The sequence below is a fragment of the Eubalaena glacialis genome, chromosome 8, assembly GCF_028564815.1.
Source record: "Eubalaena glacialis isolate mEubGla1 chromosome 8, mEubGla1.1.hap2.+ XY, whole genome shotgun sequence".
Taxonomy (NCBI): domain Eukaryota; kingdom Metazoa; phylum Chordata; class Mammalia; order Artiodactyla; family Balaenidae; genus Eubalaena; species Eubalaena glacialis.
The window spans coordinates 121292872-121318231 of NC_083723.1; the positions used below are offsets into that span (position 1 = coordinate 121292872).

Below are 25360 nucleotides of genomic sequence, written 5' to 3' on the forward strand. Positions count from 1 at the left end.
TCAGAGTTCCCAATGGTTGGCTCAAGCGGGACGGCAAACATATGCTTTCCACCTGCCTTGTGGCATTTGCCAGTGCCCTTTGCTCTTGTTCCAGCTGCTGCTTGAATGTCTCTTGGACTTTCCTAGGACAGTTGTGGGGTGTCCAACGCTCAGGCCACAGGGCCCAGCCCAGGCACTTACCGTCACTCCAGCTGAAGAAGGTCACCTGTGTCCGTTTTTGTTGCATCCTTCTTAGCAGTAACTTGTACCATCTGGGTGTCATCTCATTCTATTCAAAAGTCCTTTTTTGCCTCAAGCCTGGTCCACTATTTAGGGCCAAGCTTTAGCCCTTCAGCTCTCTTCTTCCTTTAGATTCAGAAGGCTGCTGACCACTTCATGCAAATACCGGCTTAACAAGCCACCCCTTGGCCCACCATTCCCACAAGCCCAGCAAAACCATTGGGATCATGAAGTGATTATAGTTTAGGCTCTTAATTGAGATCCTTTTGGACACTATACTTCCTGCATGTACAAGGAAAAATAATAACCAGTGTTTATTGAGGGCTGGGAGAAGCAGATGAATTACCTGCTAGACTGCATAAGTCAGCATCTAGAACTGAATGAATGAGTATGACAAGCCAGAGTTATACAAAGGAGCTTTATGCCACCACTGGCACGCTACAGGCAGGATCTAAAGCAGCAAATGGCAAAGAAACGCAATGCATAGCAATGACTAACCACTAAGGTGGGCCTGGCTCCCAGTACTGATGTTATTAAAGGGTCAGCTGTATTCGATTAAAATAGATATCTAAACTTGGATTGCCAGTAGTTAGCCTGCCAAATATAAGAATATTCCAGATGGAGAAGGAAAAAGAAGATTGTATAATAGTGATGATAATATGCAGCAATGCTTGACCAGCATCAACTGGAATATTATTTCCTATTCCAAGAATGTTAAAAACAGGATGAGCCCAGCATGCTGGGATCAGAAGAGAGTGGGCAGTGGTGGGTTAGGCTCTCCCCCCTGGGACGCTCAGGGGCACCTTACGGCATTGCCAAAGATGCCATATCCAAGTATCTTAGGATCTTTCTTTCTTATTTTTGAAGCCCTAGGAATAAGCCTTTCCCTTCTTTCTTATAGATCATGGTTATAAGTAGCAGCCTTCATGCAGGTAATTCCTTAGTGCAACAAAAACATAGTTGGTGATGTTAACTAAAGACACAAATTATATGCAAGGAGGTAACTGCACATAGATTATAGAAGTCCATTGTATCCCCCTTTTGTAAAAAGCCTTCTGAATCAAGTATCTTTTGATTCTATACACTTCGGTCTCCTTCTCAGACCTAACTTATTTACATCAGATATCTCCTACTTGGCTCCTTGAAAGGTTATATTTCCCTTCTAGCAATGATTTATATTCCCTGTACTGCACTTCTCTTTCCTGCTAACCTCAACATTTTTTCTCTCTTTTATCCCCAGAATATGGAAATGAAAAATCCATTTCTTGATCTCTCTTCTGCTTCCTTCTAAATAGTTGTACTTCTTTTAGATCTGTTTTACTTTCTAGACCAAGAATATTTGATATTTCCTGGAGAAGTCACAGTGAGTGGTACCTCTTGTTTGCCCATTTGAAATGAGCTGGTGTGGTCATTTAACAGATACACAAAGCATCAATGCACAAGATGATGAAAAGATTCTCATAGAGAAGGGAGTTCTCCATCCCATGCTGCTGGTTTACATTTTAAACATTGGGGTCTGTGAACTGTACCATTGTCTACCGTCTCAGAGGGTCTTTGTGTCCAGGAATGGCATTATGAGTAATGCGTTCTACAGTCTTCCAAAAAAAGACATTAAATAAAGGGGAGGCTATTTCTATCAGGTAATATTAAAACATTTACTTTCACATGCACTTGCTTTAACCAGCTTGAACAAGTTAGTTATTCCCAATAGATTATTCTCATTGGTAATTCCATAATAAAAGATTCTAGATATTGTGCTTTTCAGTCCCTGGCATTATAAATTTTGTTTTAGAAGCTCAGTAATCGAATACTCATTATCTAATTATAATTAAGTAATGTGATTCCCTTAAGAATGCTTATAACTATTTAAATGAATATGGACTTAATTAAAATAATTAAATTAGGAGATTAAAATTATTCAAAAGGGGTAAACTTTGTTCTTAAAAAACTGTAGAATGGAATACTAAGAAAGAAAAAATAGGGGAAGGCAACAGAAAATCGGTAAAAAGAAACAGAAACAAAAGAGACAGATCCCTGATGTGCCATGGTGGAGGAATATTGTATTAATTTAATTAATTTAATTATGGAAAAATAAATAAGACATGAATAGCCTAGTAAGCCATATGCTCCTTGAAGATTGGAGTTAGGACTCATTAATTTTTGCATTCCCACCAGACCAATGGCGGGAACCTAGTGGACTCTCAATTAATATTTGTTGAATGAATAAGGAAGCAAATTCTCCCTGAAAGTTTTAAGTAACTTCATGAGTCCTTTTTCAAGTCATTTTGTAGATACAGTGTTTAAAGAAATTTATATTTGGATCTAATTAGAATGTGTGCACTTGAGTGAGAATGTTAGTTTACGTGCTCTGGGCGTTAAGTTTGAAGCTGATGAAACTGTACAGGAGGTAACTCTTCTCAGAGGAAGAGTTGGAGACTGTTTGGTTTCCTTTCTGTCTATAGCAGGGCATCCTTCACTACCTGGGAGAAAAAGCATGAGCCTACAGCACGCTTTATACATGCTAGCCTACTTTATACACATGAGCCTAGCCTACTTTATACACATGTTGAATTTGTGTACCAATTGTACTAAATATTAAAAAGAAACTGATTATGAGCCCTTTGATGGACAGCATTGTAAAGGGAAGTGATAATGGTGATTTTGATAATAGATTACATTATATCATATGAAACTGCCATTTTTATGTGAAACACAGTTGAATATTGGCAATTTCATATGGTATAAACTAATATTTATTGAATGCTTACTTTGTGCTAGGCACAATGCTAAGTAATTTACAGTCAGTTAACTCATTTAACTTTGACCCAGAAAAATTTTTAACAGATGAGGAAGTTGAGACTTAGACAAGCTGCCCATTGTGGAAGGAAGGCCTAGAAATTGAGCACAGTTTGACACCAGCCCCCCATTTCTTAAGCAGAATCCCAACCTGCCCAGGAAAAAGATGACTATTGTAAATGATATAATCAAAAATCTTGCCTTCTGATCACTTAATTACAGCAACAAAAATGTGACAGTAAAATATACCGTGTTTAATTCACAATGCAAATTGTCTGCTTCTAGAAAAGTGAAATTTACTTATAATACAGAGATGATTGCCACTTCATTATCAAGGTCAAGTCTTGTGGCTACAGAAATGAGTAAGAGAGAATCTTTATTCAAGGAAATAAGGTCACACTGGCCAAGGAGGAGGATAAGGAATTATAAAACTTACTGTATCATTAGAATTATATTTTTGTTGGCCACATGCTCCAAAACAAAAGTGAGAAAAATAAGACAAAAGTGAGAATACATAGTAGCAATGTACTATGGAGACAAAGAGGTAAATATTTGAAAGCAGGCAAGTCCCAGAAAATTCCTAATCTATGTCAGCTGTAAGTACATTGTTGGTAGGGATAGATGGCTGTGGGAACCCAGATGAAGAACAAGAATTCATTTTGGCGATGTCAGGGGAGGCTTTACAGAAGAAACAACTGGACAAGAATGAGTGGAATTTCAGTAGGCAGGAAGAAGAGGAAGGACATCTCAGAAAACGGGACAACCTGTACAAACAGAGGAAAGCGTGAAAGTCAACAGCAATATTGAATAATAAATGGCTCAGATGTCCAGGAAGCAGGGAGTGGATATTACATTATATTCTATATGCCTGGACCCCTGGAGCACATGGAATGTTGGAATGGTAACTTAGGGTCATATTACGAAAGGGCCAGGATTGGGAATTTCATCTTTGTCCTAGAAAGCAATAATGAGCCATGATGCTTTTCCCTCTTGAGCTGTAACTTTTATAGAGTGAAGTGTACAGATATTAAATGTACAGCTCAATCATTTCATATGTTGGTGTACTCATAAAATAATTAAACAGATCAAGATTATTCAGTAGAACATGGTTGGCTTCTTAGCCCCCTCCTCAACAATCTCCACAAGGGTAACGCCGATTCTGACTTCTATTCTCCTAGGGTATTTTTGCCTGTTCTTGACCATCATATAAATGGAATTGTTCAGCATGTACTCTTTTATGTTTGATTTTTCCCATCAGTGATTTTTTTTTTTATATTGACAAGGTTTTTGTGTGGAGCTATGGTTCATTTTATTTTATCACTGTGCCTTATTCCATTATGTGAATATATCACAATTTATTTCTTTCCTCTGTTGATGGACATCTGGGTCGAGTAGCTTCTTATTTTTTTCCCATGGAAGGAATACTAATTTAGTGGGCTTTATTACAGAAGCCCAGGAGTTGTTCTATATTAATTCATCAAGACACATTATCTTTGTATGGTGGGAACAAGTACACACAAGGGTGAACATAGCATCTACAATTACGATGTTAAGTACACACCAGTGCTCTCTACTTTTCTATCTCAATCTCATCTGAAAGCTCTGTAAATGATTTGCCATTTAAGCTGTATTTGAGAAGCCACAGAATGCCAAAAACCATGCTTCACAGACTAGTACAATGCAGAATGTTTTTTGTCAGGATACTGATATGTGTGCTAGGGAAAAAGTCCATTTTCCAGGATTCTGGGTTAAGCAAAGTTAAATAGGTTTTACTCAATGTAGGGAATGTCATGGTCTTTATTTTACTAATTGGTATTTTGCATCTCCAAGAGTGAAATATAGAACATTTACAGCATTTCCCACACTTGAGAGACCAAATATCTTTTTTCTTTCCAGAAAACCCATAATCATCTCCCAGAATTAATGTTTCCAAAACTCAACATGGAAAATTGTATACAACTGTATAGACTTAACTGTGAACTATGTCACCTCCTCCCAATATTCATATGTTAATGCCCTAACCCCCAACGTGGCTGTAGTTGGAGATAAGGTCTTTAAGGAGGTAATGAAGGTTAACTGGGGTCATAATGGTGGAGCCCTAGTCCAATAGGATGAGTGTCCTTGTGAGAAGAGGAAGAGACACCAGAGCTAGCTCACTGTCTCTGTGTGTAACAAAAGAAAGGCCATGTGGGGACATAGTGAGTAGATGGCTGTCTGCAAGCCAAGGAGAGAGGCCTCACCAGACAACCCTTCTGGCACTTTGATCTTAGACTTCCAGCCTCCAGGACTGTGAGAAAATAAATAAATGTTTAGGCTACCCAATCTGTGATGCCTTGTTATGGCAGTTAAGCAGACTGATGTAACCTCTAAGTAAGGTTAAAATCAGTCATCAAAATCATGTGCACGCCAAGGAAATAAAATGGCTAATCCTCCGCAGATTTGTTTGCATCACTTTTCCATTTTCAGATTATTTGCAAACTGGGTACTCTGCCTATCAGAAGAATGTGGCGATTTCCCCTCCTGGATCCTCTTAGAGCAAAATAAATCCACACAAACAAGACACTCATATGCTTTATTCTCTCTATAAAACTGCCACTAAGTTGAGTTTTGCACTGTTCAAGACTTGCATAGCCCTACAAGTTCAGGCCACTCACTCTTTCCTTTGACAGTATTTGCTATCGCTCAATTAACAGTGAAGGATTTTTATTGCCTTTCTTCTGTGGGGACCATTTATATGCCTCTTAATTTGTATAAGCTGGACTACATTGTAAATGATTTACCCTCTAAATTCCAAAGTAAACTTGCCAAAGAGATTACCTTGTTTATTAAAATCTAATTAACTGAAGTTTTAGAATGTCCCTGAGTAGGTTACTGAATTTCTGTCTTTCTCCAAACCTAATAAAAATCAAAGCCCCAGCTGGCTAGAGTTAGCCACAAAACTCCAAACCTCACTGTGAAATTATCTAGTTAGTTCTTCTTTCAGTCCTTTTCTCCGAGAGTGCAGGTCCAAGAATCTTTTCCCAAAATATGTTGGCTATCATATTTCAGAAAGGCCAGGTGTTCCTCACTTGATTAGTTTTGATTTGAAGAAAGAGATCAGGTGCTCTTTATTCCCGGGATTAGAAACAAAAGGAAGCTGCACTTGTTATTTGTATTCCCCAGCAATGGTCAGAATGTGCTAATTATATGCCACTTCAAGTCATCCTCTGGACAGGGTTATATGCCATCTATACACTACTTGTATACATAGGACATTCATGAGTTTTGCTTCCAAAAGCTTGTAAAATAATGTCGGCAAATTGATTACAGACATATGTGATAAAACATAATTGATTCATCTCCCAGTGTATAAACAGAATCTCCTGATGCTGCAGATTCCTCCAGCTTCTATCCTATTGCTTCTTCCATTTCTCATTCCAACTTCAAAATAACAGTTTAGGGTTGGTCTCTACCCTCTTGTCTCCCATTTGATTATCAGTCATTGAAAATTTTCTTTATTACTCTACAGGAAGTCTTTGAGATAGGTCCACCAATGATCTCCATATTAATATATCCAATGTGCACTCTAATTTTTTAGATACTAGACATCTTTGCAATGTTTAATAGAATTGACTACTTTTTTTTCTCCCTGAAGCTCCCTTCAGGCTTATATTACACATAATTGTTTTGGCTTTCTCCCTCCCAAATTTCAGATCACTTATTTTCCGTTTCCTTGGGTCATCTATCTTCCTTCATGCTTGAGACTGATAGCAATCTTAAGCCTCTTTCCATGGCTGCCTTCTGCCTCGCATTAGTCTCAGTTACCGAGAGATAATTTGAAACTTTATTTTTATTTGGACCATCTCATCCTAAAGAGTAAGTGCTTTTCCTTATTTTAGCTGAGGCCTTTTTCACATGTTTACATCCCACAGCATCTTCAAGATATTGATAACATAAAAACAAATATCGATCCTTTTAAGGGCCCTACAGAGTTCAGAAACGGGTAAAGGAAACCACTTCCACCTTCAAACAAGTCTTTTCTGTGCACTAGGGGAGAAAAATGAGCTGCTGAGATGAAGTGGGAATGACAAAATATGTCAAGGATGATGTGATGTTTGTAGAGAAAAGAGTGTGGTAATCATCAATATAAGAATCATTTCTATGGATTTGTGTTACTTGGAGGGGGCTTTAGAAATGGCCATAGAGGGAAAAAGCAATGCTCCTTAGTTAAAAGAAGAATGCTTGTATCATTGAAAAAAAGTTCCTTTTAGGATGGTCAAATCCACAAAATAAAAATTCAAGATGTATTAAACTTTCTTCTGAGGCCAAATTCATCAGAACCAGTGTTCTTGTGAGTAATCTATTTAAGAAAAAATTTAGGGGGTGGAGAGTCTGATTATTCTCTTTCATGCTTGTGAAAATCTGTGAGGACAGTGAAGTAATACTTTACACAGAGAATAAATCAGATGAAAATCTGATGTTAATGTTTATGTTAAATCCTAATGTTATTAGGATTTTTTTCATGTTCAGGGAAAGGATCATAAATTAGGTGACTTCTGTTGTCTTGGAGTTTTTAGCATTGGCTCCAAGGCTGTGAACTTGACTAAGGGGTCAAGTACCCCCACATTCTAAAACCAAGTGCAGCTCTGGCTCAGTTACCTACGTTGGATGACGTAAGAGAAGCCTAAAAATTCCTGGAGAAGTTTAAGAGACCAATGGGAAAGATTTATTTGTGGAGTTGTTAGCATATTCTATCTACCTCTAACCATCCCACCATTACGGGAGAGGGACGGGAGAACTTCACGAGAATGAATCAGAGAGCTTGACCCATGACTGCTGGAGCTAGAGAGGACAGGACCAGCTCACAGCAGCCTGGAGTCTCCCTGACTAGCTTCAAAGTGAAAGGACTCCAGCATGTAGCCAACACCCCCCTTTCAGAGTTCAGTGAGACAAGAATGCATCATGTGCCCTGTGGGCCAAATGTAGAACCTGTGGGATGAAGCCAGTCACAAGCCACCTAGAGAGGAAGGGCCATCGAGCCAGGAGCAAGACTGAAGAGGAGCCATGACAAAGCAGAGGGGAGTCAGAAGTGACGAGATTTGTCTGCATTTGTCTGTTGGTTAGAAATAAAGCTTTAGGAACACTGAGAGAACCCAGAACATTCACCTTAATTTTAAAAGATATACAGGGCCAGTATAAGCAAAGGTTTTCCCGTTGACTACTTTTGAGATGCCAGGAGTTGGCCATTAATTGCTGGTGACAAAAATACAGGAAATGTCAAGGAGGCCACACATCAAGTACTCTGTCCTTGCCAATCATATAATATATGAGGCACAGTTTTCAAAAACACAAGGAACCCTTGTTTAGGGAAAATATGGGTGTAAATAGTTCAATTCAGTGAAACAATTTTCCTATATGATAAAAAAATAGATTTTCATATCATTTATAGGAAAACAATTGAAATTATTTAAGCAGAATTTGAGAAATGTAAACATGCATTTTCTCTTCTTAAATTCTAGAGTGGTAGAGATTGGTCTATTTTTCCTAGTTCAGCCACTAATTAGTTGAATACCTTAGACCAGGCATAGTTTTATTCCAAATCTGTTATCTCACCTGAAAAATAAGGGTGAAAACTAATCTCCCAAACCATATGTTGGTTACTGTATTAATATTTTCTGGAGAAACTACATAGAACCACAAAGTCCTATCCTCAAAGGGCTACCAATGACCCCATGCCATTGAAAAACTGACCAAATATTTATGTTTTAAGCCACACATTTAAGTTTGCCAAATTTATTCCAATGCTTACTATTTGTTTTCTGTAATAAAATGTAAACAAACATAAGTAGAATCAAAGAACTACAGGGGAGTAAAAAATATATATTTTCCTCTACCCGTCATAGGCTCTTCAGTTGGGGTCCTCTAAATTAGCAAGAGAAAAACAAACAATATGTTTGTTAACATGTACCTATGGTAGTACCTATGTACCTATGGAAGTACCCAGTGATGAATAACCCAAAGGGATGGTTAGAACTTGGGCTCATATACCATCTTAAGCCAAAAGACAAGGAGTTTGCGACTTCTGTGTGAGGGAGGCAAGTTATGAGAAAGTGACCAGGAGAAGCATGGTAAAGAAGAGTTGTTTAGTAAGATTTCTTATGCAGGTCTCCTTTACAAAAAGAAAACTTGTGCCCTGTTTTTAGAACTCTTCCTGTGTCTACCGACCTCAATGGCCTTTAGCTCAAAATACTCTATATGCCAAAGAGGCATACTTTGAAGTTGTATATTCTGATACCCTTCAGAACCAAAATATATAGCTTATCTATGTAAAGAAACAATGGCCCAGATAAATTCAGTAACTTACCTTTACATAGGTGCAGAGTTGAAATAGGACTCCTGTCTTTAAGATCTAATTCTTTCCATTATATTAATTATATATGAAACTTCTAATTGAATATGATTTTCTAAAGAAAAAATAAAACCTCAATTACAGAAAAGAAATAATGAAACTGTTTAAAGAGCATTCAAGGAACTCCAATTATAAGAAAGATCTCTTTCTCGTTTCTCACCATTGATAGTAAGCACATACTGATTACTATTTTAGGATTGTGCCTAGATGACTTCTATGTTTATTCATGTATTTATTCAATCATGAAACATATGGAATGAGCCACTTTTAGGTGCTTACTAGTATTCGGTTTATAAAGTTGCGTGAGACAATATATCTGGCCTCAGGGAACTTGCATTCCAGAAGGAAAATCAAAGAACAATTTGTGTAGAATCCTGAAATGGTTACAAAGGCTTTCTAAGAGATTCTAAACTGAACAGATAATTGCCATGCATTTACAAAAGGCCTAAGCTATTCCCACTGAAAAGGAGTAATTGAATCTGTAATTACTTCCATTTCATAGGGGACATATTCAGGGATTCTAAAGATCTAATTGTGATGGTTGTTTTCTTAATTACTCTAATTGCTTTGTAGAAAACAGTACCTTACATCCATTAAGGAAAGCTCAATAGTCAATGGTGACTGAGGATGCCATTAGAAGTATTTTAAAAGTTCTACTTTATTGTGTATTAGACAGCTCTGTTGTTTATTTCAACTTCTCATGATCCAGCCATGCTTAGATAGCCCCCATGTGCTCTGTGAACAAAGGCATTGACTTCTGATCATGATTTTCGTAAATGAACATAGAGGAACTAGCCAACCTGCTCCATGGTGATGGTAGGGCTGCCTTTTTAAGAACATGTAATCACCTCCATGTAGTTGTTTCAGTGATGCTAGAAATATTCCTCCCTCTCCCCAATCCAACCTCCACCATTCATAGAGATATGATTTCTAAGAGCAGTCTTTTGTCTCATTAAGGCATTGCTTTTCTTAAACATGGATGGAATGGTTTGTCACATTTTTCTCTGAAAGTGGCTTTTAATAGGGGCAAGGATAGAGGAAGAATGAGAGTATTAATTTCCTGTTAAAGGAAAGGCCGTGGAGTGCATCCCCAGGCAGAGAAGATGGAGTTGAGGACCAAAAAAATAAAAAATAAATTAAAAAAGCAAATAAAAATTCTCGCTTACTTGAAAACAAATGTTTTAACTAAAACTATCCTTGACTTGAGTCTATATGTTTGCTGCCTTTCTTATGTACATTAGGTATGAACTAGTAAATAATTAGGTAGTATTTGGTATTATATCTTGAAGACACATCTCATTCCTTGGTAGAGTCTGTCTCACTTTGCATAATGGATATGTTTCTGAACAGTTATTTGGGAATCAAAATTTGTCAGGTTCAATTGTATATCCTTATTTCCTTGTACCTCCAAAGTTATAGGGAGCAAATGAGATCATCCAAGGGGAAGCACTGAGTATTTTTAAACTCTGTACAACTGTAAGTTATTTATGTGTTTTTTATTTAAGAGATGGAAAGAATAAGAACAATGCAAAATCCTTTAATAAAAATAGTACTACTGAATCTGACATCTTTAGTGCAAGTTAATAGTAGAATAGTAACTATCCAGAAAAACTCAGGAAAATTCTTATCGGTTTTTACCTTTTGACCTACTTTTTTTTATTGTATGTATTTAAGGTGTACAACTTGATGATTTGATGTATGTATACATTGTGAAATAATCAATCAAGCTAATTAACACATCTATTACCTCACATAGTTACCTTTTTCTACTGAAGTATAATTGTCTTAGAATATTATATTATATTTAACATAGTGATTCAATATTTTTATACATTACAAAATGATTACCACAATAAGTCTAGTTGCCATCTGTCACCATACAAAGTTATTAAATATTATTTACCATATTCCCTATGCTGTACATCATATCCCCTGACTCATTTATTTTGTAACTGGAAGTTTGTACCTCTTATTCTCCCTCACCTATTTCACTCATCCCCGCAACCCATCCCCTCTGGCAACCACCAGTTTGTTTTATGTATGTATGACTCTGTTTCTGTTTTATTATATTTGTTTGAGAGTTTTATTTTATAGATTCCGTATATAAGTGAAATCATACAATATTTGTCTTTTTCTGTCTGACTTATTCCACTTAGCATAATACCCTCCAGGTGTCCATACATGTTTCGCAAATGGCAAGATTTCATTCTTTTTTATGGCTGAGTAATATTCCATTATTTATATATATGTATATATCACATCTTCTTTATTTATTCTTCTGTTGTTGGACACAAGTTGCTTCCATATGTTGGCTATTATAAATAATGCTGCAGTGAATATAGGGGTGCTTATATCGTTTTGAATTAGTGTTTTTGTTTTCTTCAGAAAAATACCCAGAAGTGGAATTGCTGGATCATATGATAGTTCTATTTTTTATTTTTAACATTATTTGCATACTGTTTTCCATAGTGGCGGTACCAATTTACATTCCAACCAGCAGCATAGGAGGGTTCCTTTAAGGCCTGTGTTTCCTTATTGATTACCTGTTGATCTGTCCATTGATGTAAATGGGGTGTTAAAGTCCCCTACTATTGTGTTACTGTCAATTTCTCCCCTTATGTTTATTAATATCAGCTTTATGTATTTAGGTGCTCCTATGTTGGGTGAATATATATTTACAATTATTATATCCTCTTCTTGGACTGTTCCCTTTATCATTATGCAATGTCCTTATTGATTACCTCTCCTTCAAATATGAATGTTAGCCTTGCCAGGTAGAGTATTCTTGGTTGTAGGTTTTTTCCTTTCATCACTTTAAATATATTGTGCCACTCCTTCTGGACTGCAAAGTTTCTGCTGAAAAGTCAGCTGAGAGTCTTATGGGAGTTCCCTTATAGGTAACTAGTTGATTTTCTCTTTTTGCTTTTAAGACTCTCTTTATCTTTAATTTTGCCATTTATTATTAAATTATTATAATGTATTTTGGTGTGGACTTCTTTGGGTTCATCTTCTTTGGGGCTCTCTGTGCTTCCTGGACCTGGATGCCTATTTCCTTTACCAGGTTAGGAAACTTTTCAGCTATTATTTATCCAAATAAGTTCTCTCCCTTTCTCTCTCTCCTCTCCTTCTGGGATCCCTATAATGCCAATTTTAGTACATTTGATGTTGTCTCAGTGGTTTTTTAAATTATTCTCATTTTTTAAATTTCTTTTTTCTGTTCAGCTTGGGTGATTTTCACTACTCCATCTTCCAGTTTGCTGATCTGTTCCTCTGTATCATCTAATCTACTGTTGATTCCATCTAGTGTATTTTTAATTTTAGTTATTGTATTTGTCACCTCTTTGCTTCTTTACATTTTCTGACTCTTAGTTAAACTTCTCACTGTGTTCATCCATTCTTCTCCCAAGTTCATTTGGCATCTTTGTAATCATTACCTTGAACTCTTTATCAGGTACGTGGCTCATCTCCACTTCATTTAGTTCTTCTGGGATTTTGTCTTGTTTGTTTGTGTAGAACATATTCCTCTGTCTCCTCATTTTTCCTAATTCTCTGTGTTTATTTCTGTGTATAAGATAGGTCAGTTACATTTCCCTATCTTGGAGAAGTGTTCTTCTGTAGGAGACATCCTGTGGGTCCCAGCAGCAAACTCCCCTTTGGTCACCATAGCTATATGCTCTATGGATGCCCTCTGTGTGAGCTGCATGGGACCTTCTGCTGTGGAGGAGCTGACTATTGTGGGCATGCTGGCATGCAGAGCTGGCCCTCGGCCCAGTTGGCTGCCAGGCCCTGCTTTGTGTGGTGCCTTCTTGCCTGCTGGTGGTTAGGGCTGAGTCCCAGGGCAGTTGGCTATGCAGTCCAGGGGCTCCCAGGGCCAGTGCCAGCCCACTAGTGGGCAACGCTGAGTCCCGGGTGGCTGCTTGCAGGGCCTGGGGGGACCCCAGACTGGTGTTGGCTTTTTGGTAGAGAGGTCCATGTCCAGGGCAGCTGGCTGCTGGGTCTGGGAGGACCTGGGGCTGGTTCCATCCCACAGGTGGGAAGGTAAGCCCCAGCACTAATAGGCTGGAGGGAAGACTCCAAAATGGCTCTTGTGAGCACTAATGTCCTCGTGGTAGGACAAGCTCCCCAAAATGGCTGCTGCCAGCCTCTGTATCCCCAGAAGGAGTCCAGTTGCTTCTTACCTTTCTAAAAGGCCTCCAAAATCAGCAGGTAGGTCTGACCTAGGCTTCTTTCAGAATACTCCCTGTGCTCTGGGTTGAGAGGGCACGAGATTTTACGTGTATCCTTTAATAGCAGAGTCTCTGTTTCCTACAGCCCTCCAGCTCTCCTGTACACAAGCCACACTGACTTTCAGAGCCAGGTGATCCGGGAGCTCATCTTCCCAGTGCAGGACGCCCAGGTTGGGGAGCCCAGTGTGGGGCCTGGACTCCTTGCTCCTTGGGGAGAACCTCTGCAATTGTGATTTTCTCCCATTTGTGGGTTGTCTACCCAGGAGTGTAGTCTTGACTATACACTGTTTCCACTCCTTCTACCTGTCTTGTGGTTCCTTCTTTGTATCTTTACTTGTGGAAACTTTTTTCTGCTGGTCTTCAGGTTGTTCTCATAGATAGTTGGTCTGTAAATAGTTGTAATTTTGGTGTGCCTGGGGGAGGAGGTGAGTTCAGGATCTTCCTATCTGTCATCTCGGCTACACCCATCTGGCCTACTTTTTCTGAGTACTTGCTATGGAAAAAGTAAAGTCTACTTTTTCCGAAGTAGCATAATGTCTGGGGATGGCCATTAGGAGACAGAAAGGGTCCAGAGGAAAGATACAAAAATTTATAGGTAATTTGAACATATTGTTTGAACCAAAAATTACACAAAATATCCCAAAAAGTTTAGAAACGGTCCTTGAGATGAAGATTTGATGCTATAAAGTATTGGCATTTCCAGGAGATGACAGTGGCAAATGGTGACAATTGAATAGAATTTTACTTTTAGGCATGTCCTGGTAAACCATAGATATTTGGTTTTTGCTGAATGAGATGCAGTTTCTATTATAAAGGTAGTTTGGGAATTTGCCATTGATCCTTATTCCCATCCCCAGACCCCGGCACCTACTAATCTACTTTCTATCTTTATATATTTGCCTTTTCTGGACATTTCATATAAATGGAGTTATGGCATATGTGGTCTTCTGTGTCTGACTTCTTTCACTTAGCATCATGTTTTTGAGGTTTATTCATTTTGTGTTGTATGTATCCACATTTTATTTCTTTTGCTGATGAACAATGTTCTATTGTGTGGATATACTACATTTTGATTATCCTTTTACTAGTTGATGGACATTTGGGTTGTTTCCACTTTGGGGCTGCTGTGAATAAAGCTTCTTTAATCATCTACCTAAAAGTCTTTGGGTGGACAATATGCTTTCTCTTGGGTAGATATCCAGGAATGGAATTTTGGGTCATATGGTAAATCTATGTTTAACTTTTTAGAAACTACCAAACTACTTTCCAAAGTGATTGCACCACTTTGCAAATCCCATGAGCGATGTATGATGATTCCAGTTTCTCCAAATCCTCGTCAACACTTATTATCTGTCTTTTCTGTTACTCTGATAGGAGTAAGGTGGCGTCTCAGTAGATTTTTAATTGCATGTCTCTAATGACTAATAATATTAAGCATCTTCTCATGTGTTTATTCCCCATTTCTATGTCTCTTTGACATCTTCTGTAGCTAAATCTTTGACTTCCTGTATTCTTCCAGAAATTTCTACCTTGGTGATTCTGTGATGGAAATACATGAATGTTCACTGACTGTAATTCTATTTGTTTGTTTGTTTTAAGTAAACAAGTACTTCTAAAGCTTCACAAAGCAGCAGCAGTTCTTCTCTGCTAGAATTATAGAACATACTCATAGTGTGGTAACTTTTATAACATCTGGTAGAAAAGCAAGCTTATAATTGCAGACACTTGGACTGTTTATTTTCCTCTAAGGATTTGTCTTTTTACTGAGCTAAGGGCACGACCAGCATGCCTAGAGGCTTGTTTGCTTTCTCAGCAGGATAAGAAAAGAAGACAAGGGAAGAGCAGCAGAGTAAGACAGAGTTCCTCAGAACAATAGTACTGACGCAGAATAACTGTAATGCCAGGTTAGAGAAGCAAACTCTGTAGAATCAAGTTTTCCTTTAATAACAACACTGATAGAAAGATTATGCAAGAGTCTGAGTTCAGGGCCTATTTGAAATGGATGATAGAATTTTTCTAATGTACCAGCCTAGCAATAGATGCAATTAGATTATGCTAACATGATAAATAGTTACTGACTATCTCCCTAAATTAGATTGACCTCGATCATTAAAGATATAACTTTCAATGAAGGCTTGTTTTGCTTGCTAAATAATTTTCACACAGGTGCTAAGATAGAAGTCTTATAGGTGTTTGGAAGGGTGCCTCTTCAGGTCTCAGGTTATTTTCTATTCATCCACACATCATTTTTTGAAAGTGGGTTATGCTGTAGGATCACACAAGAAACTTCATGCTAGCCAAACCAGTTTATTGCCACCCATGAATTTGTTTCCACAACCAATTTGTTTCCAGGGGAGTTGACTGTTCAGTGAGTTTCACAAACAGTTGTTTGTGACTTTAAAATCCCTGGCCCTATTTATATCCCTGATCAAAAGTGATCGAGAAAGTAACTTTGTATTTTTTTTTCTCAGCTGATAATTATTGTCTCCTATTTTCTTGGTTTGGTTAAGGAATATCTGAGGGTTATCACTACAGTAGTCCCTCATCTAAGTTTTTGCTGTATGTGGTTTCAGTTAACCTTGGTCAACCATGATCTGAAAATATTAAATGGAAAATTTCAGAAATAAACAATTCATTCGTTTAAAATTGCAGTGCTTTTGTTCATTTTACTTAATAATGACCCCAAAGCACAAGAGCAGTGATGCTGGCAATTCAGATATGCCAAAGAGAAGCCATTAAGTGCTGCTTTTAAGTGAAAAGGTGGTGACTTAATAAGGAAAGAAAACCATATGCTGACGTTGCTAAGATTCATGGTGAGAACGAATGTTCTGTCCATGAAACTGTGTAGAAGGAAAAAGAAGTTCGTGGTAGTTTTGCTGTCACACCTCAAACTGCAAAAGTTACAACACAGTGCTTAGTTAGGATGCAAAAGGCATTAAATTTGTACGATAAGATATTGTGTGTGTGTGAAAGAGGCCACGTTCACATCTTTATAACAGTATATTGTTGTAATTGTTGTATTTTATCATTAGTTGTTGTTAATCTCTTACCGTGCCTAATTTATAAATTAAACTTTATCACAGATATATACAGTACATATAGAAAAAAGCATAGTATATATAGGGTTCAGTACTATGTGATTTCAGGCATCTACTGGGGGTCTTGGAACGTATCCCCCGAGGCTGAGGGGGACTTCTGTATTAGCTGAACCTGGAACCTTTTGTAAACTTCAATATACCGTTAAAAACAGTGGTTAGCTTGGGGGTGGGGTAGTTCTAGACCACTTTTACTTAGTGTGCTGATGGCGTAGGGGATGCCTCTGAGTATAACATTACAGATATCTTTGAACTTACTAATCACAAATAATTTTCTCAATGTTTCAGGATAGCTAAGTGTATCTAAAAAGGTACATCTTCACCTCATCTGTAAATGAAAATTAAAAGAAAAAGGCTTTTAATTGACATAGTTGTTTTTTGGTTTTCTTCTGTTTTGTTTCTCCCCTCTTTTTTGTGGAAAATCCTAGATTGGGATCCAGATAATCAAGATTTGAATCCAGACTCTATAGTTATGAGCTGGTGACCTTGGTCAAGATAAATTCTCTGATTCTCATCAGTAAAATGGGGATAATGATGCCTCTACGGAAGAATTGATTTCAGATTAGATGTTGTATACAAGAAATAGTCTAATATACATAGTTATTCAATGATAGATGCCGTATTGTTATTATTGTTTTCTATGAATTAGAGCAGTGTTCTTCATATTTTTTGATACCCTATTTAAAAATTTTTTGAGCACATATTTACAAATAAGTATAAAAGTAAGATACAGGTTCTAGTGAATTAACATTTTATGTTCAATATAAAAAAAATAAAGTTTTAAAAAATGATATAAAGTTGTCATTAATAATATCTTCTCTAAAATATTAATAGAAATTAAATCATTTTTCCTTTAATTGTTTTAGTAACTGTGATGGGATTAAATACATATTATTTTAAATAATCTTGGATTACCAATTTGAAGATCTGCCCCTCTGTGTTTTTCATTTTGATACTTGACTTTATTGGCTATCATAGTTGAAAAATACTACCTAAAGGTACATATAACAAACTAGATAAAGGTATATTGCTAAGTGCACCTACTGAATCATGATGTTAATTTTTCAGTTTCATTGACCAGTAATGCAAAGGTTTTGATAAAATGTAGTAAATCTCTATCATCTCTGAATCAGTTTTATTTGCAAAGTAACTGAATAATGACCCATTTCAGTATTATAAAATAAGTCCAAAACCCACTGGAACTCTACATTTACAAGATTATTACAAATATTTTAAAATTATGTTTCCAAGTTGTGGAAGTGTGTAGATGTGTAAATTCTTATGAGGTTATGCACATATAAATTTTGGCAATAAGATTACATAGTGATTGGAATATTTCCAAACATTTGTTTCCAAAATACTCTTATATTAACACAAGATTTGTTATAAAGTAGTCGCTTTCTCATTCATTGTAAATGAACCAACAATACCAAGTATCAGGTAAGGATGTTGAGCATCCTGACACATGACTGCAGGCCACATGGTGCAACGCCCATCAGAAAGTTAATTATTAATAAGGTTTACGTTACTTCTCACTGCTAGAGTAAACAAATGTTGGCTTAAATGCTTTTTCCCCACCTCAGAGATATTCTCATGCCCCTTCCCTAACCCTACACTCGACTGTGGGGATAAGTTGCACATTAGGCCACCATGATTGTCAGTGGGATATTTGCTCAATAAATTCCCAAAGGAAAAATGGACACTGATGATTTGGAGCAAGAGTTGGCAAGCATTTTCTATAAAGGGCCAGATAATAAATATTTTAGGCTTTGAGGGCCATATGGTCTCTATTATAACTACTCAGCTCTGCCAGTGTAGCCTGGAAGCACCATAGACAATATTGTAAAGAAACGTTAAATTAAAAAGTGACTTTATTTCAGTAAAACTTTATTTATGGACACTGACTTTGAATTTTATGTAATTTTCACATGGCACAGAATATTATTCTGCTTTTGATTTCTTTTCAACCATTTAAAATTAAAAAAAATAGGACTTCCCTGGTGGTCCAGTGGCTAAGGCTCCACGCTCCCAATGCAGGGGGCCCGGGTTCCATCCCTGGTCAGGGAACTAGATCCCACATGCCGCAACTAAGAGTATGCACGCCGCAACTACAGATACCGCATGCTGCAACTAGGACCTGGCACAGCCAAATAAATAAATATTAAAAAAAAAAAAAAAAAAAGCTTATGGGCCATCACAGAAAAAGCGACAAGATGAATGGTTCTCAGGACTTAGCTCACAAATCCCTGATCTAGAGTCAGTTAATTCTAAGTGATAATGAACTTGTAGAGAATCTCGGCCTGAAGTTCCACAGGAATGCACATTATTCTACTAAGTTGTCAAATCACAGTATGTTATTAAGGGTGCTTTCATTTATTGTCCCTTTAAGAAACATTAAATATCAAATTTAATAGCAAAGACTTTCTTCCCTCTCTAACATGATTTTAACTGATAGAAGTTCTAATATAAGGAGTTGGGTTTACAAATGACTTGAGGCTGGGTCACCAGTAGCTGCAATGTCAGTAAGAATCACAGTGCTTTTCTGCATGATCTTAGTTCTCATTTGATTAAAAAAAAATTTTTTTTGGACTTCCCTGGCGGTCCAGTTGTTAAGACTCCGCACTTCCACTGCAGCGGGTGAGGGTTCGATCCCTGGTCGGGGAACTAAGGATCCCACATGCCATGTGGCAGCAGCCCAAAAAAAAAAATTGTTTTTTATACTTTATCTTGGAAACTCATTGAAATAACTAAGGCAGTGGAAAATACACTTGTTTGCGGTCCACTGGCTAAATTCTGTGACTCCTTCCTGGGTTTCTGTGGGTCCTGACACATGAAGGAGCATATGTTCAGTGACTTTCTAGAAGGTCAGAGGAGCAAGTAACTGCTCCTAACAGCATAGCATTTTAGAGACGGGCTTCCAAGTTGGTTCTCCTCAATTCCCTGCAAGAGATGCAAATGACAGATCTTTAACCTGATTATTGAACTCTCTCCCTCATTCTTCTTTTTTTTTTAATTAATTTTTATTGGAGTATATCTGCTTTACAATATTGTGTTGGTTTCTACTGTACAGCAAAATTAGTCAGCCATACATCTACAAATATCCCCTCCCTTTTGGACTTCCTTCCCATTCAGGTCACCACAGTGCATTAAACAGAGTTCCCTGTGCTATACAGTATGTTCTCATTAGTTATCCATTTTATACATAGTATCCAAAGTGTATATGCGTCAATCCCAATCTCCCAATTCCTCCCAGCGCCCCCCCCCAACTTTTCTCTCATTCTTCTATCATGCAAAATCAGTTTCCTTTCCTGTGATCAGTTGTACATACAATTTCAAAATTCTCATTTACATTCAGGCTGAACAGTGCACAAAATCATGCAAAAAGATAAATTTGTGGAATGACCTTACACTGATTTGTGCCTCCCAGTCATCTAGCCCCAAATGAGAGGATCTCTCGGCCACAGCAGCACAAAAAGAGGATGAGGGGATAGGAATTTCCTATTAAGGTGAAATCTGTGCTGCATGGTAGCTCACCTTGGTTCCATCCCTAAGAACATCTCCTGTATTTCTGTGCTTCATCCTAGAATCAATACTTTACAACTAGCCTTGCCCTCTTCCTCTATTTAGGGTGGGTATGGGGTTGAGTTAGGAGACCTGAAACAAGATAGATATAGAATAAACAGGAGAACAAATCTAAGAGAAAAGCCAAATTGGGCTTGCATCTCAACTCCACTCCTCATTATCGATGGAAACAGACACTTAGTGAGCACCTGCTCTGTGTTGGAAACTTTGCATAAACTCTTTCAGTTGTTAAAATAAACAAGAAGAGATGAAGGACCTAAAAGTATCTCTTATTTAGCTGATGCACAGCAGGGAAGAAAGCCTCTGAAGCAACTGCTTCAAAGCAATTAAGGAGACAAGGGGGTTTTTTAATAGGGTTTTGTTTCTAATTTTATGCAAGAGATCAGGTTGGCTTTGTTGAACTTCTGATTCCGTGACAACAGCAAACTCTGCATGCATGCTCAGCATTTGATGTGTGTACTTCAAGCAACATGGTAGTCTACACTCAACCTGAAATAGCATGCTGTGTATTGGTTGTGACTCTCTGCAAATCAGGGTGTCCGTTTTGTTTTCCAGAAGGCAAAGCGGTCACAGTTGCTTCTGAGCCATGAGCTGTGAAACCACCCAATGGAAGAGAGGGAACAACTCTGACTGTGGTTCTACTTAGTGCACCTCTGAGCATTTATTGGAATGTGGTCAATTGTTAGACAACTTAAACAATGATCAAAAAGACATGTTTCTAACTTAGCCTCCTCATGCTTTTCTGTCTTTCCCTGTGATTCAGGAGGAAGGACGCTGGCTTCTTATCCTACAAAGATCACCTGCCAGTAAGCCAGGTGGTGGTTGGAGATACTGACCGGCAAGGCTCGGAAGCCAAACTGAGTGTGGGTCCCCTGCGCTGCCAAGGAGACAGTAAGTGTGCCCGTAGCTGGGTCTGGCACCTCCTTACCAATTTTAAATAGTGTTTCCCAGCAAACGCGAGGTTGGCAGAAAACAGATCGCTGTTCGGTATAAACAGAGCCAAATGGAGGGCTAGGCAGACCTTAACACACAGAGGAGGGCAGCAAGCTGTAAGTCTTCAGTACGGGAGGCTAGATACGGGCATAAAATGTGGCTATCCATCTTTCTTGTATATTCGTATGTAGCAAATGTGACTACCTAAGTTTATGGTTATAAAGTAGCAGTGCTAACAGCATAAAAGCAGCACTCAACAGCTCTGCTTCCACTGAGTGCTGCTGTTAATGCCATTAGCATGACTATTTATATCACCGTAAACTGAGTTTACGGTGATATAAATAGTAGCATTAGGGCTTAATGTATCATTGTAAACTTGGATTATGGTCATATAAAGTTTGACATTAGTGCTATCAAATTTCACCATCGTCAGAGCTTGATGGTCCCTTGTAAGCCAAAGAGTGTTTCTGTAACTACATCTTGCTTTCAAGATTCCGCACCACAGAGAGGAATTTGGGGCTGTTGGCAGTCAGGGAGTTAGCCTGATGATCCCACCTAATTAAGGGTACCATTAGGAGTTTATGTTGTTTGATACCCTTCAGTGTGCTTTATGCGTAGTCGGAGGGAACTGGTGACAGGCTGCTATGGGGATTCTGCAGTGAGCATCCTGGGTGTCATTTCCCCTCTTCTCGTCTGCACACATGATTTGGGCAGCTCTTCCAGGGGTACGCTTTTGTGATTGTGCGCTAGGCATCAGGAGACTAGATTCTGTTCCCTGAGTAGCTGACTTGTCAGAAGACCTCAGGCAAACCCCTCCTTTTTCTCCGCTGTGGTGCTCAGAATACCACCTGCGTCCCAACTCCTCCTCCTGGGGAGGCCATAAAGATTTTAGTGCCTAGATCTGGATTCCTCCTAGCAAAGCCTTCTGTCAGATGGAATGTTATTACCGCTTCCATAAATCAAGGGAGAATTAGACCTACTCAATGTAATAAATTATTGCATCCACTCAAAGAGGTGTCCTAAGGAATGTAATGATGCGTGCTCAGCTGTTTACTACTTAGTACATCGAGGCTGTCAGCAATTAAACCACGCAGTGTTCCTGATACAAAAGAGAGATGGAGTTTGTACTGATTTTTCCCTTCTTACACAGAGAAAATGAAAATGCTATCCTTAAAATGAAACTGGTCAAAAGAGCTTTGTCATGCATTTATTAAACAATAATGCTTCATTTGTCTAGCTTAGTAAAACTGTGCAATAAGAAATTTTGTTTCGACTGCTTAAGAAAAGATATTGACATAAAATAATAATATATATGCCTTTTTAAACACGTATTTTGAGAGATGGACTATAGTGTCAGTCTCAAAATAGGCAGGTTCTCATGGGTTATCGAGTGAAAATCAGTTACATTATGTCATAATTACTCATTAGTATATAAAGGTAAAGTATTTCTCACTTATCAATTCTAATTCTAAAGTTAGCCTTAAATTAGAGAAAGGGTTCCCATTAAGTAATGGATTAAGTCAGTATAGTTATACAATCCCACTTCTGCAAATTTTTTTTACCACTCTTAAAGAGTCCAGTTACTTTAAATAGTATATGTGGGAGTGTATTAACAGTTTATAGCTAATATTAGCATGTTTTCTGTTAATAAATCAGTCCTCAGGAAGAATTTATTATGTGTCTGCTATTTGTCTAGCACTTTACTAGGTACTCTGGTGAGTTAAAAAAAGAATTTCAAACCATATTTTGAGAAATGCACATTAAAAAGTATTGGAAAACATAAAATGTTTTATAATTTAATAGACTTATGATCTAAAATTATTGCAACTGGTGCTCAAGAAAGGAGAGATAGATTGTATATTTCAGGCAGACTTTATATTTAAATAGAGAAAATAGGAGAGGTATGGTGGTCAACGTTCATTTGCATTTCTTTCCCAAGGCTGTTGCTCTTAGAGACATTCTTAGGACCAACTGATAGACAAAGAGCTAATCCTGTTCGTTGACACTGCATGGCCTTGGGATTCCTGTAGTGCTGCAGCTTCATCAAGACTTAGTCTGTATTTTACCTGATACTTCATGAAAATAAAAGCACAGTCAATTTTTAATTTCAATTATGTGGAATACTTTTGTGTCCGAGAGAGAGAGAGATCTTCGTTTTTTGTAGGCAACCGGCAATGTTATATACCTCATACCTGAATTGCCAGGTAGCAGTTAGCAGTTTTGATGCTCACCTTCCTTTTAAGAATGTTCTAACGTGGACACAGTAATGACAAAGTGTCTACCTCATAGCATTTTCCAGATTTTACACATGTATGGTGTCCTTGGATACAGCCCCCTGCGAGGTAGGCAAGGTAAATATTAGCCTTTCTGTTTTACAGATGAACAAAATATTTCTTTTAAAATGTCATCTATGCAACAAATTTCTGTGCCCCCTTTTGCTGCTTCTGGGAGGCTCCCAGAGGAAAGACAGAGCAGAGAACATAAGCAGCTTTCTCTGCACAAGGTCAGGCTTGTTTCCCCGACTCCATTCTCATCCCTGAGTCAACGGCAGAAATTAAATTGTTTTAAAAGTATTTGATCTGGGTCTCTCCCCACCCACGTCCAGTTACCAACACAGCATGAATGTTGGGGGGATTAGATTCCAATTTGTATAAGTTAAAAAGTGGTATCATGCATATATCCTGTTGTTTTCAGAGATTAACTTTGTGTCATTTACTGAAGTCTGTGCAAAGGTACAGTTTAAAAAAACCAAATCCACTGTTGAGAAATGTCTTTCTCTATTTGAGGAGTTGGATGATGACAGCCCTCGGAAGCTGTCTCTTGAATTAGGTCTGGTTCTACCTCCCAGTCTTAGAGAATGAAACAATTTTTGTGGGCTCTGACCAACCATTTCGGCAGTTTCAGTTGATTTCATCATGCCTGCTGAGTTTCATTTTTACTTTGATTCATCTGAACTCATAGACCCATATAATCAAAATGCTAAGAAAATCAGTGAGTTCCAGACCTGCTGCATTTCCCATACAGCACTGTAAAATGCTTATGCCCTTATACTTTTGGGGGTTTTTTTTCAAACACGTTCAAATGGAAGCCTCAAATCTAAATGAAACTGAAAGTGTGACTGAGGATGGATGGTTAGCTAAGATAAAAAGTGAGGTAAAATTACAAATTACCCCTTAAACCATGCGTACTCGCCTAGGAAGGAACAAGAGAGCCATTTAGAGGACCAAAACGGCTGACAGAGTAGAAATTGTTTTCAAATTTAAAAATATAATTGTTCTTGGACGGAGTTGCTAAACTTCTATGGAATTAGTTCAAAAACAAACTATTTCGGGTTTTGGAGATAGGAATCTTTTTTGTACTATATATAGTGACTATAATTAATTGTAGAAAGTATTTGCTAGATAATTGTTTTATTCTCCACCATATAAGGTAAAGATTTCCCATATCTCCTCTAGGGATACAGAGACTTCAAACAATTAATTAGGAGCAAGTTTGCTACAAAGGCAAGTGTTTTTAATACACTTGGGTAGAAACAATCAGGAAAACGTGTTACTCAAGGACCGCTGAGTCCGTGCCTGAAACCCGCCCTGGCTGTCAGCATGGTAGGCCAAGCACTGGAGTCATGGTGGGCATTTAAGATGTAAATTCAGGTTCTTAGAGCTACAAAGGTGACTCTGAGAGGCCAAGAAGAAAAGGCAAGGCAGACCACATCCAATTCGGGAACACTCAGAGGACAGAGACAAAGCTGAGAGTGAAAGAAATAAAGATGATGATGGAGTTTTATCCAAATGACAGTGGACATTTGTTCTTTGGGAATGCAATCATATGTGCCCGAGATATATAAAGGCCACCCTGTCTTTACTGTAAGACTTTTACAAACCAGGGCCATCACCAGCCATTCCCTTACCAAGGAAGGCAAGGCAATGACTGTATCTACATGTTGTTTCTCCCAGGATAAGACAATTTCATTGGGGGCTCAAATGAGTATCATTCCCCATAGGATGGACCCAGGGACACACACAGGCCACACCATCTCCCTGTGTGAGACACACTCAGTGCCGCCCAAGAGGACTAGACAAGGAGAGAGGGGCAGCTGCTCATCTGAGCTCAGGAAGCGGTTT

The 25360-nt window shown here is 38.0% G+C and overlaps 1 protein-coding gene across 2 annotated transcripts in view; it reads left to right on the forward strand.

Moving 5' to 3' along the window:
* Window positions 1-25360, forward strand: part of CNTNAP2 (contactin associated protein 2) — a 2096032-nt gene that overhangs the window by 1677374 nt on the left and 393298 nt on the right. For both annotated transcript variants that reach the window (XM_061198858.1, XM_061198859.1), the window contains exon 15: window positions 21070-21197. In XM_061198858.1, coding sequence (XP_061054841.1) covers window positions 21070-21197 — 128 coding nt within the window. The remainder of the gene's footprint in view (window positions 1-21069; window positions 21198-25360) is intronic.